Here is a 16,713-nt window from a genome sequence, read left to right as displayed (position 1 = left end):
AATTCTGTGTTTCTGCATGCAAGTTAATTAGGTTTGTGGTTCTCTATTCTCTTCTTACGGGTTCTTGCACCTCTATCAGCTGGCAGACAGACACATGTGAACCCAGGTGCTGCCCAGGTGTGTTTAACCACATCCTCTGACAGTTTTGGCATGTAAAGAAGTGACCTGTATCCACTGTCTTTTACTTATTTGTCTCAGAATGACATTGCCCAGTGTAAGGCCTGGCAAGCTGAAAAGGAAAATCTGGAATTGCCAGGAAAATTATTAAAAATTGACATGCCACCACATAAAAAAAGAAAAATCTAGTTTGGAAGGAAATGATACCGAACGGGTCAAGTATCCTCTTCTGAAAGGATAATGATTTTCACTGGAAACTTAGATAAATGGGAAAAGAACAAGATGGAAAATCTAATCTCAGTAACCAACAGGGAAGGAATTCTCTATGGAGAAAGGGAAGGTGACAGCCTGAATCACAGAGTCAGGCAAAGATGAACATACTGTCCAGAAGTAAATATACTTGAAGTATTATTATCCTAATGCTTGAAGTCATTTTTGGTGGCTGTTCAGGCTCCAGGCCAAAGCTTGCTCATGTGAAGGAGAGTCTCATAAACAGCTCAATTAAAGGCATTAAAATTACTCATGTGTGTAAAGACATTCTCATGCCTAAAACCCATCAGGATCAACCAGATTGTCCCAAATTGTGGAATGAGAACAGGACCCTGCTTCAGTACCTCTGACACTGGAAATGAAGGTCTCCAGCCTCTCCAGCAACTCCAAATCTCTCTCAAAGTCATAAAAATGGTGCTCGACCCAGTGACGAAAAACATTCAATATTCTGAGGAAGGAGAAAAAAAAAAAATGTTTCTTTTTAAGGACTTTCAAGGCTTATCCCACAGAAACACCAAATAAAACATAATCCTACAAAACTGAGTTACAGATTCATGTAGTTGGTAACTACCAAAATACATGTGGACAAAGGAACAGAACAAAAACTGAGCAAGGCACCCATGACCACAGAAATTTCAGGTATTTAAGACCTAATTTCCCAGTTTTAGCATATATATATTTTGGTGTTTTTTAAAAAATCTAATACAAAAAATGCCATTTCTAATGTCCTTTTTTTTTTTTTTTATAAAAAAGCTAATTGAGATTTCCCATTTGGTAAGAAACAAAATTGTAATGGTCTCTTTCCTACACACAAATTTCAGCTTCCAAGTTGCTGCAGTTGTTGTTACTGCCCTTCTCTTACAACTTTTTAATGACACAAAAAAGCCATACTAGATCCAGTACTTCCTTTAAGGATAACACTAAACTCCCTTTTGATTTTTCTCTACCCTTTCTTAAACAAATCAGTAATAAACCAGCCTCTCAAAGTGAACTCCAACTGCTCCTCTGCCTTCTACGCTCAGGATAAATCAGAATAAAAAACTGGTTTGCCTCTTCCTCAGGTAAACAAGTTGAGCTCGCACCTCAAACATTTGATTTATTGAGGTGCAGTCCATGACCTTACCTGAAGAGTGAGCAAAAATCTCCTACATCACCCAGGACAAGAGATATTCCTTGTGCCAACTCAACAGGATGATGGGGCTGATGGAGAGCCCACGGCCTCGGGCTCAGGGGAGATGGTTCCAAGGAGATGTGGTTACTCCAGCCCTGTGCTGCTGAACTGGGAGTTTTCCACTGGGAAAACAGTGCTAATTGGGTATGAGGATACTGGGTTTGGTGGCTCAGCCCTTTAAATTGGTGGCAAGAAGATCTGAGAGGGACAGGGCAGGGACCTGATTGCAATCTGTGAGTCACAGCTCTGGAGAGGGGCTGGCTTAGCTCAGACAAATGAATTACATCCGTGTGAACACACGGAGAAGTTCCTTAGCTCTCCTCTTCCCAGTGTGTAAGGGAAAAAATAAGGTTTGCCCCATAAAAGAACTGCTGCCCAAAGGGATCTTTTAGGCTGGAAATCAACACCACCTTCTAAGCAGCCAAGTTTTGACGCAAGTAGCCACTAAAAGTAAAACAGGATCTTATCTAATCCATCTCTGCCTTTGAGATCCAATGGTAAAAAGCAGTGGAAAAGCAAGAGAGATTGCCTGGATCTGCTGACTGCACTTCCAGCTTAGCAACTCCTCCTTCTCATGACCTCACATGCTTTTATGCCAAAGCCACTGCCCTTTCCATGCCTGGGCACTGCACAGCGTCACCTACGAGATGGGGGGTGCTGGGCAGGGGGGGAGGGATGAGCATCTCCATGTTCTCCACCTTGTTCCCAAACCCCAGATCTCTCTGAAGTAGAGGTCAATGCTATTAGCAATGCTGGAATCTGCTGAGTGCATCAACAGCTCAAACCCAGACACTTATTTTCAGCTCTAAGACAGTTCCAAGCTACTGGAAACACGTCACAGGGATCGGGAAGAGCTCCCAGAAAACATCAAAGCACAAGCTGAGAGGCAGCTCTCCCAAGAACTGATAACTGTGGAGACTACTGGTCCTGCTGAACCCACAGGAGCTGATAAACTGGGAACACCAAGGGCCTGATAAACAGCCCAAGGCCAGGAGCACACGAGTATCAAGGTTACGCTGAGGTTGTATAACTTGGAGCACGCTCAAGAAGGTGGTGGCTGCTACATGTGGAGGAAAACTCCTGTATTACACACATCCTTATCTTTTTAATCCTTTATATATATATGCACACGGGTATCTGATGGAAAGGAGACCTCTAAGTGACTTTCTCAACATGTTCAAAGTACTGGAATGTCAGTGTTACCCTTCACTTTGAGTCAACTGCTGTTGCTCCAACAAGTAAACTAGGAATGTGTGCTAGAAGAATATCTGAGGGTGCCACTAACAGTAACATTAATAGTAAAATTAATGTGCCATTAATGGTAATCTCTTGATGCTACTCATCAAAACAGTTAAAAGTTGTTCTAGCAAACTCTGGTTGTGATCCGTCTCCTCCTGACTCAGTCCTCAATCAGGGGAACAATTAGCCTCATTCATGCTAGAAATGCTTAATTGTTCCCCAAATTAGCTTGGTCAGCAAGACCTTGAAGATTCACTGCAGCCACTGCAATGTTGCAGCACAGACAAGAGTCTCCCTGTCTGTGTGCAAACACATCCACGGGGCTGGGAAAGGGAGGAAAACACCAGCAGGGCTGGAAAACTGGAAACAGAGGAACGATCTTCACAGGGCCTGGGAACAAGGAGCCCATTCAGAACCCCTCTCAGCTACACATCCCTCACCCACACCCGCTGTCCACAGCAGCCACGCAGTGTCTGTGGGTGGGGATCACAGCTCTGGGAACCACAGTGCAGCTCCAACAGCTCCAGGAGTCAGTGTGACTAATGAGAACATGATCTGGGATACTGGGCTGCTCGCAGACAGGGATAAGTCCCTGCTTGACAGCACAGCAGTCTCCAGGGGAGATTAGTGTCTCCAGGAATACCATGTAATCAGGGAACTCGAGTCTGGCTGTAACAAACTGGAAAGCAAATAAACCTGAGCTGCACTGGCTGGACGTATTCCTTGCGGAAGCGCTTCAGGTCGGCGCTGATGGGCTGCTCCCCCTTCTCGATGGCCAGCCTGTCTGCTTCCGTGGGCTCTGGCTCCGGGATCTCAAACCTAGGGAGGAGAGCACCAGAGAACTGATGGCAGCTAAGATCAAACACAAAGCCTTTATGGAGGACGTGGAGAGCAACTGCAGTTCAAATAAATCCAGTGCGGTGAGACTCTCCTGTGACATCCAGTTCGCCCGGAATTCCCTCCTCCCCGAGGTCCACGCCCGGCTAATTCACCGGTTCTCTGCTCATCACAAGATGTCTAGACTGGGATATAAGGTTTTTAAGGGCCTGCTAGCTTGATTAAGGGAAGATTAGATGAGAGCTTAAGAGCAGCTTTATCACACTGCATTAAAATGCTGTTTACATTAAGTCTGTGTGCTCAAACAAACCGCTCAGAACATTTCTGTCCTTATTTGCATTGAGACTTGGAAGTTTAGCAGTTCATAACATCACCACCCCACAGCCCAGGCTGTGTTCCAGGTAATACCCAGTTCAGGTAACTCATTTAAACCAGGAGAAGGAAGGTTGCCTTAAAAACTTGCATCACTGTTTTAGAAGTTACTGTTTTACAAACTTCACTAAAACACGTGAAACATGACACTGGGAACCTGAGCAGGGAAGGAGCAGCTGGACTCTCTGATCCTGTGGGTCCCTTCCAACTTGGGATGTTTATGATTCCAAACACACAAAACTCTTCAGGAACTGTAGTGACAGGACAAAGGGAAATGGCTTCCCATTGACAAAGAGTAGGTTTAGATGGGATATTGGGAAGGAATTGTTGGCTGGGAGGGTGGGGAGGCCCTGGCACAGGTTGCCCAGAGAAGCTGTGGCTGCCTCTGGATCCCTGGAAGTGTCCAAGGCCAGGTTGGATGAGGCTTGGAGCAACCTGGGCTAGTGGAAGGTGTCCCTGCCCACGGCAGGGGGTGGATTGAGATGGGCTTTAAGGTCCTTTCCAACCCAAACCATTCTGGGATTCTATTCTGTGATTCTAAAACCTTCCCATAACTTCAGGAAGTATGACCATTCCTTACCTTTCTATCAGCAAACTCAGCAGCTCCTGGGGCTTGCAAAAGGAGCGGTACGTGGTGAGGAAAGTCCGCACGAAATTGGGATCTGTAAGGACAGAAGTAGAAAATGATGGGAGTGTTTTGTTTTTTGTTTTTTTTTTTTTTAATCCAACTGGAAAATATCGGAAATAAAATACACGGAGAAAATTTTAATGTGCAGAAAATCTCCTCTAACACCAAAAATATCTAAATCTGCCCATGGCAGGGGGGTAGGGCAAGATGGTCTTTAAAGTCCCTTCCAACCCAAACCAATCTGGAATTCCATGAAACTAATATTCAAATACATCAGTTTATTCAGGAAAGGTGATAAGAGCACCAGCCATCAAAATCCATCACATTTTAGGACTGGAAGAGCTGGGACACACAGACAACACAGTTGAGGGTAACTTGCACACTGAGCAGCTGCTCAATACTGAGCTTTAAATGCTATCTAAAAAAAATGATTATAGTTTCACAATATGTAATCTTAATTTCACAAAAACAATCACTTAAAACCCAGGCATTTTGTAAAAAGCACAAAGGAGACTGTTATTATTTGCAATTAACAAAAATTGCACCGCTTCCCCTTTCAGCCTGTGCCTTTCACCCCAAAACTGAGACCTAACATTTTCCTCAACATCAGCACTTCATGCAACTACTTCGAGGTTTCATTTCTGTGCCTTTAAGACAGTATTTCACAGCAAAGTCTGCAAAATGCTGGTTGTGCTTTGCATCCTCTTCAACACAGGGACTTCCCAGAGAGGCAGGTTGAGTATAATAAATAAAATAAATATAACTTCCAACCTTTTTCTCCCTCCACAGACACACAGCCTGTAACAGCTCCACTGCTTTAGCAACGATGATCTCAGGAAACACATTATTGTGGGTTTTTTTGGGGGGGTGAAGGGTTTGCACACCCAAAATTTTCTTACAGCTTTGCCAGCAAAGCCAGGCCATTTACCAGTAGATATTTTTTTCCCAGCAAAATCTTATTTTACATTTAAGTATATGCAGAAAAACCCAGCTAAAGATAACAGGATTCATTTCCTTCCCCAAAGAAGCATGAGCTTAAAAAACACATCCAAGGGGCCGTGCAGGATACCTGCATACATGTGGTACGTCAGCCTCTCGATGAGCTTCACCACCGTCCCTCCCTTGATGATGGGAATGCCATTCCTGCTCTGCAGGTTGTCCTCAAACACGATGTTCTCCTCAGAGTCCTCCACAACGAAACGATAAACGTTTGGGCTGGGCAGCCTCAGGGGCTGCTCGTTCTCCTCCTGCAGCAGGACCGAATCCAGCATCCTGTCCAGGGTGCTGCGGTACTGCAGCGAGATCAGCGCCGCCATCCAGTTGCTCTTCTCCTCGGCGGACTTGGCAGCAAACAGGACGCTGTTGTCATCCTTAGACACCAGCTCAAAGGCATGTTTGTATTCAGGGGTGTCCTCTTTGTCAATCACCTGGATTTTCCTCATGATGATCTTCTCCTTCAGCCTGTACTCGGCGCTGCTGTAGCCGGGGAGCCGCGACTGCCCGTGGTTGGTTTTGCAGCTGATCATCAAACCGTCGAAGAGGAAGATGTGCCGCTCGTGTTTGGCTCCTATTTTGGTCAGGCCCCCTTCCATGATGAACTCATTGCAGCACTGCCCAATGTCTTTGCCTTCCCAGCCATCAATGTTTTTCTGGATCTCGTTCATTTTCTTGATGGCCAAGTGTTTGCTCCTTATCTGTCGGTGGTAGAAGCGACAGACCGGCTCCCTTGAGAGAAGAACAGAAAAGGTCACAACGGGCACGTTCCATGTTTGCCATCCAAGAGACCAAAGTAATCAGCTAAATTAACTCCTATACATTATTTTTTCCCCTAAATATGCACTAAGTTCCAAATAAGCCACAAGTACCGCTTTGGCTGGGGAAGGGAGCAAGATATCCACATTATTCTCTTAGAAGTGGGGCGTGAAGGTTTTGGGCTGCTGCTCCATTTACAATGAAAACTGTCAGAAAGGCATGCCTGGAAATGGGAATATATAGATTTCCTAACAAGGAAAGATGATTTATCTCCTTCCCTGCCCGTTTTGGGGAGCCAGGGTGTGTGTTTGTGCTCACCCAGGCCGCCGCCTCGGGGAGTGTTTGCTGTAAATGCGCTCCATGCTGCACTGCAGGTTCAGGAGGGCAGTGATGGCTTGTTTCAGGCATTCCCGATCCTCTTCATCCTCACTGCATTCCTGCAATTGCTGGGACAGAACAGACATTTATTTTCTTTCAGATTTGCCTCGTTTATAGCAGGGAAGGAAGGCTGGCAAACATTCTCACACGGTGTTATCTGTGGTGCTCGGTGAAGTCAGTGATTTCAAGCCAGTGAGTTATTACAGAAGCCCCTCAAAACAAGCTGTGCATGAAACTAAAAATATTTGTCAGATATTCAGGAAAAATCCATGGATACTCAGCAGGAGAGAGTTTAAAAAGATCACCCTTTACCCTTCAGTGAGAGCCAGCGCTAACTGTCAGGTATTAATTTTTCTTGTTACCTTGTCAACAATGTCCTGTTTCACAACTGGTTTTATTAAAGAGTCTGAAAGTTTGAAACAGCCCAGAACTAAATGTTGGTTTATGTGACTGTGTATATTCCTTCCACGAGTTCCTTTCAACAATCCAGAGCAAATTTAAAGGACAGAACGAGCAAGCTCCTCTCTTTGCTTCTTACCACTCTGAATTCTGCCACCTTCAGCAAACTCGCCTATTTCAAGAGAAAAATGTCCACTTTGCACGGTGCAAACTAACAAGAGTCAAAAAAAAGGTCTGCATTCAATATCTGCTTCTACAGCAAAATGTAAAGACAGTGAGAATCAGCATATTTCCTTTTTATAAAGACTAGATCTGTCTCCACCACGAGGCAGAAACTTCCTGAACTAGGAAATTCCACAGGTTTTCACATCATCTCCATCCAAATGGCAGCAACATGCTTTGAGTGAAGCCTAAAAGTTCCCTGGTTTGGTTCTTTAAGGTGACACCTAAAATATTACTGATAAAAGATTTTTTCTTTTTAACCTCTTTCACCCTCAAGATTATATGAGCCCTCCATGGCAGGGGGTGGAATGGGATGAGCTTTAAGGTCCCTTCCAACACAGACCATTGTGGGATTCTATGAGTTGTTTGAAGGAAAATTCAAGCTAATAAATTTCTGGGAAAAATCACGACAACTTGCCACGCATGGATAAATTCTGGATAGACTGTGTTTTACCTACATACTTAAGAGAAATCTTACTTACACTCACTCAGCATGGCAGAGCCTTCTTTTCCTTTCCCCAACTACGTTCCCTCAGCAAGGATCCCTCAGCTTCCTCTAAAAGTAATGGAGAGAACAGGGTTTGACCAGCTTGGTCCACTCCATGTCATTTCAATTACTGAAGTTTTTAGTTTTCACATGCCCAAACAACCTCCATCCACAAATCAATGTTTCATGGCCCAAAACTTCCAGGAATTTTATGAGCTGAGGAACAGTACAGGGAAGGGAAAAAAAATCTGTGGAAATCCTACTTTTCCTTACTGTCAGCCACAGAAATGCAAAGAACGTAAAAAAGGTGTGAAGTGCAAAATCCTAAAGGTGGGAAAAGCTCCTGAGTCTGATAATTTCATGTTTTGGGTTGTTTGATGACAACACAACGAGTCATGTGCAGGAATTCGGGACAGTCTTGTGCCTGGGAGTCACATGAGAAGGAAGGATAAACTCTCTACTCCATTCAGGACCTTTATCCTCTTTCTTAGGCAGAGACAAGGCCCTGATGAAGATCCTGCATGTTTTTGCACCGAGGAGGAAAAGTTCTACAGCTAGAAGGAATTTTCAAGCTTTTCACACTTTAATTTCATTAATTTTAGTTTTGATATTTAACAAAAAAGTAAATATTTGAGGCCTGTGCTTTGGTAAATCATTATTTTATTTATCTCCCAATTCAGAAGGGGTTTTTTGGTAATTTTATTTAGAAGTAAAAGTCTCAATCTGAGCTTCTCTCCCTACAGAAACCATGAAAATATGAGTATTTTGTTGCTTTTTTGCTTCCATTTTGAACTTTTTCAGAGTTCCTAGAGACAAACACAGTGGTGACAGAGAAGCAATACCAAAGGTTTTCAATATGTTATATATTAATATTGTTGAATAAATACTTTGTGCCTAAAAACACTCTGCATTTTAAAAATCTCTGCTGTCAATTTAAGATGTTTTCAAAGTACAACATACAATTAAAATTTTAAACCTGTAACTAGAGGGATCATAACAAAAAACTCTGGATTTACCATTGATACAGAGTAATATGTCAGATTTTTGTTCTCTGCTCACAAGGCTGGAAAGGCTCAAGACAGCCAAGTGTCAGATCCCACTCAGAAATCTTGTGTACTGTGGGTAAAGATCAAATTTAATAATTTTCACTGCTAAAATTATCATCTTTCATGCACCCTCCTGCTGTATTATCCTTTAAAATTAATAAAAAGCACAACAATATGATTTTGCATTGTCTGCCAGGCTTTATTCATCAAAAACACGAGGGAAAACTCCGCTCCCAACGAGGACAAACACTACACACTTTACACTTGTAAATCCAGTTGAAGGCTCAGATTGTCCCCAAAGCTGCAGCACATGATTTCATTCCTAAATTTCATCCTGATGCACTTTCCCAGCTCTGAGACACAATGGGTCATTAATTAGCCTGACCTTCAGCATAATGCAGGTCACTGATCCAATTATTCAGCGTGAAAGAGGAACATTTTGGGAAGTTCCAGGGAATTATCGTAAGAAGCCCGTGGTTATGGGAAGGGAAGTTCCACTATTTTGAAAGAGAGACTTTATCTACAAAACCAACAGTGCTCCCTTCACAGCAAGGCTGGCAGAACTGTGGAATCATGGAATTGCTGAGGTTGGAGAAGCCCTCCAAGATGATGGAGTCCAGCTGTTCCCCCAGCACTGCCAAGGCCACCACTGCCCCATGTCCCCATGTCCCACAGGGATTTTAAATCCCTCCAGGGATGGGGACTCCACCACTGCCCTGGGCAGCTGTGCCAGGGCTGGACAACCCTTTCCATGAGGGAATTTCCCCAATATTCAAGCTAAACCTCCCCTGGTGACCCTTGAGGCCTCTCAAGTCGCTTTGAGGCAACTCTTGTCCTCTCCCTTGTTCTCTGGGAGCAGAGCCCGACCCCTACCTGGCTCCACGCTCCTGTCAGGGAGTTGGGAGAGAATTAAAGTTGGTTTTGGTGTATTTTTAAGCTTTGTAAACTACTTCCTAAAATGACTATCAAGAGAAATGTGTAAAGATTTAAAATTTACTGAGACCACGTGTATTTAAGTGTATTGCAAGGTGTCCCTGCCCATGGAACAAGATGGTCTTTAAGGTCCCTTCCAACCCAAACCCTCCTGGGATTTAAATCTTTCCACAAAATACTGGTCATCTGCACATTGGAGGTGTGTGATTCATGGGACAAAATAAATCATCCCTTACTTTTCCTTATCTAAATCAGGACATGCAAAAAAAATCACAGCAGACATACTGAAAACGAGAGTGAACTTCCAAAAAAACAAAGGAACTTGTGCTGAATAGATCTGGTATTTTACTAAACTTATATTGTACTATAGATATACTCTATGTGGGAAAGTTTCCCTTTCCTCCTTCATAGCAGTAAATCCTTTGAAATCCAGAGGAAATCCATATAACACACCTGTACAACATGGCCAGTGCCAGTTTTTACACTGAGAACCTAAAAGAGCAATTTCTGTTGCTATTTCCAAATGTCAGCTGCAGCCACAGGGTGTTTTACCTACTTAAGTCCATCCCAGTTGGTTAATAATTCACTTACCCCTAAAGCATTACAAACTTTCCCAACACAATGGGGTAAACAGAAACTTTTGTACATTATCCTCAGTTACTTCCATTTAGGACTCAGGACAAATGGTTGAACATTAAGAATGGATTATTCTGAAATAATAAGTTGAGCTGCAACTGGAGTGTGACTTGAGACTGAGAATTTGATCTGGGTTCTGTTTAGCTGCTTGTGAATGGACAAAAATTTAGCACTCAAGGAAAGAAGAAATTAGATTTTTATATTCAATTTTTAACTGTATTAGAACTCAAGGTTTGTTCAATAAATTATACTTCAAATGCTCATATCAGAGCAACAGATGCTTCTGAAGATTTCTTCACGTTTTTACTTTTCAGACATTTAGTAACCAGCGTCAAATTTATGTTTTCATCTCTTTCCACTTTAAGAAGTAAGCAACATCTTAACACCTATTTAAAAGCTCACATTCTCCACATTAATAACTGGTTTTAGTGAGAAATGAGAGTGTGGCTTTGTTTACCTGTAGTAACTCAAAGTAGTGCAAACAGTGGTAGACTGGGATGAGCAGCAGGCGGGGGAGGACATATTGTACAGCTTCTTTAAACCCCTCAGCAGTGGACTGAAAAGGAAGAATAAACAGGATTATTTACACTGAAATACTCAAATCAGGACTGGATAGGTCTGGCACTGGTTAAAGAGCAGTCAGGGCTTCCACACAATCAAATAAACTTGTCACAACTCCCCCAGATTCCCTTTTCTCCCAGGTATGTTCGCTGTGCTTCCATTACATCCAACACAGCACTGAAATATGGAGCTCTCATCAAGCACTGAAGAAATTAGTACTAGTATCACCCTGAGAAACTGAGAATCACAAGTTTATTACTTAAAAAATGATAAATCTTTTCCCCTCCCCAGCACTTAACTAAGACAATAACTCAGGTTGTAAGATGAGAGATTTTTCCAAAGGACGATGAAATTCCTGCCATCTCCCATATCAGGATAAATGTTGAGCAGAAACTGAACTACCTCACATCCTTTTTAAAAATTACCTTTCTGCCTTAAGTCCACAGCTCAGAGAAGAACTGTGAGGGAACATTCCTAAGAAAGCCTTTCTATGGTGATCACAGAATCCCGGAATGGTTTGGGTTGGAAGGGACCTTAAATCTCATCTCATTGCACCCCCTGCCATGGGCAGGGACACCTTCCACTATCCCAGGTTGCTCCAAGGTCTGTCCAACCTGGCCTGGAACACTTCCAGGGATCCAGAGGCAGCCACAGCTTCTCTGGGCAACCTGTGCCAGGGCCTCCCCACCCTCCCAGGGAGGAATTTCTCCCTAATATATGATGACATCAGGATGAGAAATTAGTGACGAGAGTCAGGCAGGAGGCCAGATTCACTGAAAAATGACTCAATTAGCAATTTAACCTGGAACAGAGCTTTGAGCTTTAAATTTGGTAGGGAGGGAGGTAAAGAGCCTTATTTCAACACCAAGAAGTATTTAAGAGTAAGAGGATCCAGCTTTCCAAGGTCTCGGAGGTGAGGAGGAAACACTCACCTGAAGGAATGGCTCAGAGGAACCTCAGCTTGCAGAGGTGCCCCAGTGAACCCTACAAACTCAGCACCACTAAACTGGGTTTAACTGGGAGCAGAACTGACTCACCACTTGCTCAGCACCTTCTCTTATGCAGCTTTTAATAAATTAGCCACACTGGTGGACAGAACTAATAAAACAACAGAAAACTCACAGATGATCTTGCTGGGCAGCCATGACTAAGAAATTATGGAAGAATTATTCAAGAAAAACCATCAATTGCAGCCTCAGTGCTGAAGGAGGCCTTGGATATGTTTGGAAGGAAATGAAAACATGGTGTTTGGGTGCCTGTGTTTGGTTTTAAAATGCAAGATGGAAATGGCAGTGTGAGAACTCACCCTCTGTCCTCATGCAAGTGTCTGATGTGAGGACAAAAAGAACTAAAGAAGATTCATGGATGGGTCAGAGCTGTGCCCAGATTTTATAGCAAGAGGCAAAATCCAAATATCTTACACTGAAGAAAGGGCAGAACCTCGAGGATTTCTGCCTCAGTTGGAAGTAAAGAATTACTGGCAGAATTCAAACCTTTGAAATATTAGAATTAAAGCCTTTCAGTATTCCCCATTTGCACTCACCTGGAAGTGGAGAGCAACAGCAGGTTTTGCCATTAGGTTATTAAAATGCTCATGAAATTGTGGAGAGAGAATATCCTGGGACAAGGTTTCATATGGATCAAAGGCTTGTTCCTAAATAAAAACACAGAATTATATAAATACACAAAGGATGCAAGATATTTCTGTCCCAGCTGGTGCAATAATTTCCTTTGAGAAGCTGACACACAAGTGGAACTTTTCACGAAAATATCGATTTTGCAAAACAAATACTGAGGAAACCACAACCCTTTCTCACTTCCAACTTTTAGCTGCACACGATTTTCTCAGCATTCCTCAACCTCCCAATCCCTGTGGCCAACACAAACTTTGTTTTGCTGAAGCAGTGGGAAGCAAGAGAAGTTCTTGCTTTCGCCCCATTTCACATGGAATGGCAATTTCCCTCCTCTCTGCCCGTAAAAAAGGACACTCTGGGGAAAAGTGAATTTGGGAGACTGTTACAAGGAAAATATCTCCATCTGGGACAAAGCAACCCAGGGAAAAGTTCTCTAATCACATCAAGGGTTTCAGGTGCAAGAATTATGACTCTGGTTGGAGTATCCGGCCGTGATTCCTCAATATCAGCTACAGCAGGATGGGATGCAAACCTGACTGCACAGGAATCCCTGCAGGAATAACTCATGGCTGCCTCTGGATCAGCTGTGCCAAAGCCTGTCAGGCTGATCCCAGTCCCTGCAGATCCACTGGGCTGAATCACTCCTGAGTCACCAGGTTATTCCTCTGTTCACCTTCATTCTTCCCAGGATACAGGCTGCCGAATTTGGGAATACCAACCACCACAAAAGGCTCATCTGAACATTCAGGTGGAGTCTCAAGTCTTCCAGTTGCAGAGGGTCCAGGGGAATTCCTACCTGACTCATGAGGAGTTGAAATGGAACTCTTTGTGGGGAGCAGAGGCACAGAACAAATGCTCTATTCATATGCAAATTGTAATTATCGCTCTCAACTCTCCTCATCGAGTTTAATCATCATTGGCCACCCGTATTTTGGGAGGGGGGGTGAAGGAGGGGAAAGTTTGGCACCGCAGCAGCTGAAGAGAAATTATTAGACACTCTCTAATTGACCAAACTGGTTTTCTTCAGCAGATTCTGAATTTAGTTTAGAGACTAATGGGTTTTTTTTTTTGTTTATTTCACTACAGCAAACATAAAAAATCACAGAAACCCAGAATCGTTTGGGTTGGAAGGGACCTTAAGGATCATCTCATTCCACCCCCTGCCATAGACAGGGACACCTTCCACTAGCCCAGGTTGCTCCAAGCCCCGTCCAACCTGGCCTTGGACACTTCCAGGGATCCAGGGGCAGCCACAGCTTCTTGGGCAACCTGGGCCAGGGCCTCACCACCCTCACAGCCAAGAATTCCTTCCCCATATCCCATCTAACCCTGCTCTCTGGCACTGGGAAGCCATTCCCAGTGTCCTGTCCCTCCAGGCCCTTGTCAATAGTTTTGCCCCATCTTTCCTGTGAGTTCCCTTCAGGTACTGGAAGGCTGCAGAGGAGTCTTAAATTTAAAACATCCAAATTAAAGCCAGAGGACAATAACACCTCAGGACACAGCTGAGAGCAGCTGGACCTACTACTCACAGTGTAATCCTGCTGTAAATCTACTGGGGGAGCCCGGCCAACACATACTCTGTGCTGGTTTTTTATATTTTTACTGCATTTTAGAAGTGGTTTCAGTCTATTCCACTTAGACTTTAATCAGTATTTTAAGGTTTTGAATTTGTTTTTGAGCATAAGATTGAAAAGAACAGCATTAGGGATCTTCCCTAGGAGACCAACCAGAGAAAAGGGGTTTTACACTTGCAATGCTGCAAAAGTTACTGAACTATGGAATTATGGAATACTGAAAATAATGGCCTTCAGCTGAAGGAGGGCAGGTTAGATGGGATATTGGGAAGGAATTCCCAGCTGGGAGGGTGGGGAGGCCCTGCCACAGGTTGCCCAGAGAAGCTGTGGCTGCCCCTGGATCCCTGGAAGTGTCCAAGGCCAGGTTGGACAGGGTTTGGAGCAACCTGGGCTAGTGGAAGGTGTCCCTGCCTGTGGCAGGGGGTGGAATGGGATGGGTTTTAAGGTCCCTTCCAACCCAAAAATGCCATGATTCCATGGAGACATCAACCTGATGCCCACATAAATTATTTCAGTGCAGCACACAATTCTGGATTGGTGTTTGCACTGTTCAGCCCCTTCAGTGTGTGCTTCTACCTTTTTTCCTCCTTGTGGATACTAAAACTTCTCCTATGGGAACACAAATATCAGCAAAACAAATTTACAATCTACTGACAATAACTTGTTTTATCAGCTGCCTTCTGAAGATCACTCCAGAGTAGGCACAAAGACCCTCTGCCCTCATTTTGAGGCTCTCCTGCCACCCTCTTACCTGTGTCAGGCATCAAGTTTCTGAATTTCCTCCACACCAGGAAAAAACTGTTTTATTTGCCCCATATTTAAAAAAAAAAAGTTTTGTTTTCCCCATACTCGAAATAAATGTTTTGTTTTCCCCAAAAACTTCCTTATCTCAAAACCACGACAATATTTATGTTTCTAGACCTTCCAGAGATGTGATGCAGGAAAACAGACAAAGCAGGAAGATTCCAGCCCGTGAGGATTGTTTGGTTTTAATTATCCTTCCAAAGGAGTTGAAGGACCTTTATAATGGAAACACTAAGTGAACAACCCCGGCAGTGAGATAAGCAGAGCAAATAAACACTTCACTTTCATATCTCTCTTTAATGATCCCTTTTGCAAACACTTCCAGAAAGATGATCTCACCCTGGGAGATGATCAAATCAACAGCCCAAGTTATTAAGCAGGTCTTGATCCAGAAGAACTGAATTAATAAATTCAAACTTATTACCCTCATAAAAAGCTTGGAAACATAATCTGCTCTTCATTTCCTATGTAAATTTTTCAGTGAATGAAAAAAAAATCAGGTGAGATTTCTGCTCATTGGAAAGGATTTGTTTCCCTTTAAAGCACAGGATGACTAAAAGCAGCTTTTGCAATAAAATGAGATTTTTTTTCCCCCAGGATAGTGATGTAGTATTTCAAAGTTTTAGTATTTTTTTTTCAGTTTTAATATAATAGCTACTTTAATTCATTGAGCAAACATTTCTCCTTATCATTATAAAGCAATTATGCTTCAATAACTTAAGAGCTAAGACTTGGTCAGCTGGAATTCCCTCCTCAAGAGTGGTCTGTTGAAGCAATGCCAAGAAAACTTGATCTTTCTGGTCTATTCCTAAGTGAGTGGCACCAGGGCTCAAAGATCAGATCCTTTACAGCCATAGAAATGTGATTATTTTCCAGGTGGTGCTGGTGTGTTCACACAGTCCTCACACATTATGTTCACCCTCAGATTTTAAAAACTGAAGATAAGTAAAAATGAAACAGAAATTTTATCGTTATTTTTAATAAACGTCACAATTTTAAGCAAAAAGCCATATATATTCTTTCTCAAGACAGAACAACTCATTGATTTCCTGTGTAACAGTGGTTTACATGATTCCCTTCACATTTTAGGTCTAAAAAATGGGATTAATACACATCCCAAAGACTCCATTTAAACCTGTCCAGTGACAGCAAAACCTCCCCCCCTGCCTTGGTCATTCATTCCAAGAGTTTGCTCCACAGTCAGTTAAAACTGTGTGCTGGATTCTAAGCTGAATTGTCCTTTTTTTTTCAGATCCTGCTTCTTCCCTGTGCACCTCTGCTCAATTCCAGAGTCATTCTGCACCTATTTCCAGGTCATGAAGGTACCTGTATACTTATATTCTGAACAAGCTGAGCTCCGTCCCACTTGCTCAAAAACTTTAGTTTTGTGACTCCCTTCCATATTTCAGAATGGTTTTATGGAATAGCTGAATATGGAGCACTTCAGAATTTAAAAAAAAAAAAAATCCTTCCAGTATTTCAGTGCCCACTAAAACAAAAAATACCTGACAAAATAATTGTTAATAATGTTCCAATCTGAGCCACACCCAATCCCTGTCCAGTGTTTTCCCTTACTCCTGCTCTTTAATATCTATTTTATAGGTCAATCAACAGCACTTCTGCTACAATCCTGACCCATCAGCTGCTTCCCAG

At 43.0% G+C, this 16,713-nt stretch overlaps 2 protein-coding genes across 2 annotated transcripts in view; both read right to left on the bottom strand.

Annotated features, from left to right (window-relative positions):
* The window catches only part of SOS2 (SOS Ras/Rho guanine nucleotide exchange factor 2), a 32,412-nt gene that overhangs the window by 8,364 nt on the left and 7,335 nt on the right, over positions 1–16,713 (bottom strand). The window contains exons 7-13 of the mRNA XM_027662529.1: positions 12,592–12,702; positions 10,945–11,043; positions 6,705–6,832; positions 5,704–6,359; positions 4,587–4,668; positions 3,494–3,616; positions 732–835 (exon numbers count right to left, since the gene is read on the bottom strand). Coding sequence (XP_027518330.1) covers positions 732–835; positions 3,494–3,616; positions 4,587–4,668; positions 5,704–6,359; positions 6,705–6,832; positions 10,945–11,043; positions 12,592–12,702 — 1,303 coding nt within the window. The remainder of the gene's footprint in view (positions 1–731; positions 836–3,493; positions 3,617–4,586; positions 4,669–5,703; positions 6,360–6,704; positions 6,833–10,944; positions 11,044–12,591; positions 12,703–16,713) is intronic.
* L2HGDH (L-2-hydroxyglutarate dehydrogenase) overlaps positions 12,777–16,713 on the bottom strand; it is a 37,549-nt gene continuing 33,612 nt past the window's right edge. Inside the window, exon 14 of the transcript XR_003530776.1 lies at positions 12,777–12,787. The gene's annotated coding sequence lies outside the window, so the exon portion shown is untranslated. The remainder of the gene's footprint in view (positions 12,788–16,713) is intronic.

Source organism: Corapipo altera, unplaced genomic scaffold (assembly GCF_003945725.1).
Source record: "Corapipo altera isolate COAL_440 unplaced genomic scaffold, ASM394572v1 169, whole genome shotgun sequence".
In the NCBI taxonomy this organism is placed as follows: Eukaryota; Metazoa; Chordata; class Aves; order Passeriformes; family Pipridae; genus Corapipo; species Corapipo altera.
Note: the sequence above shows the minus strand (reverse complement) of the source record. Positions and strands in the feature narration are given on the sequence as shown.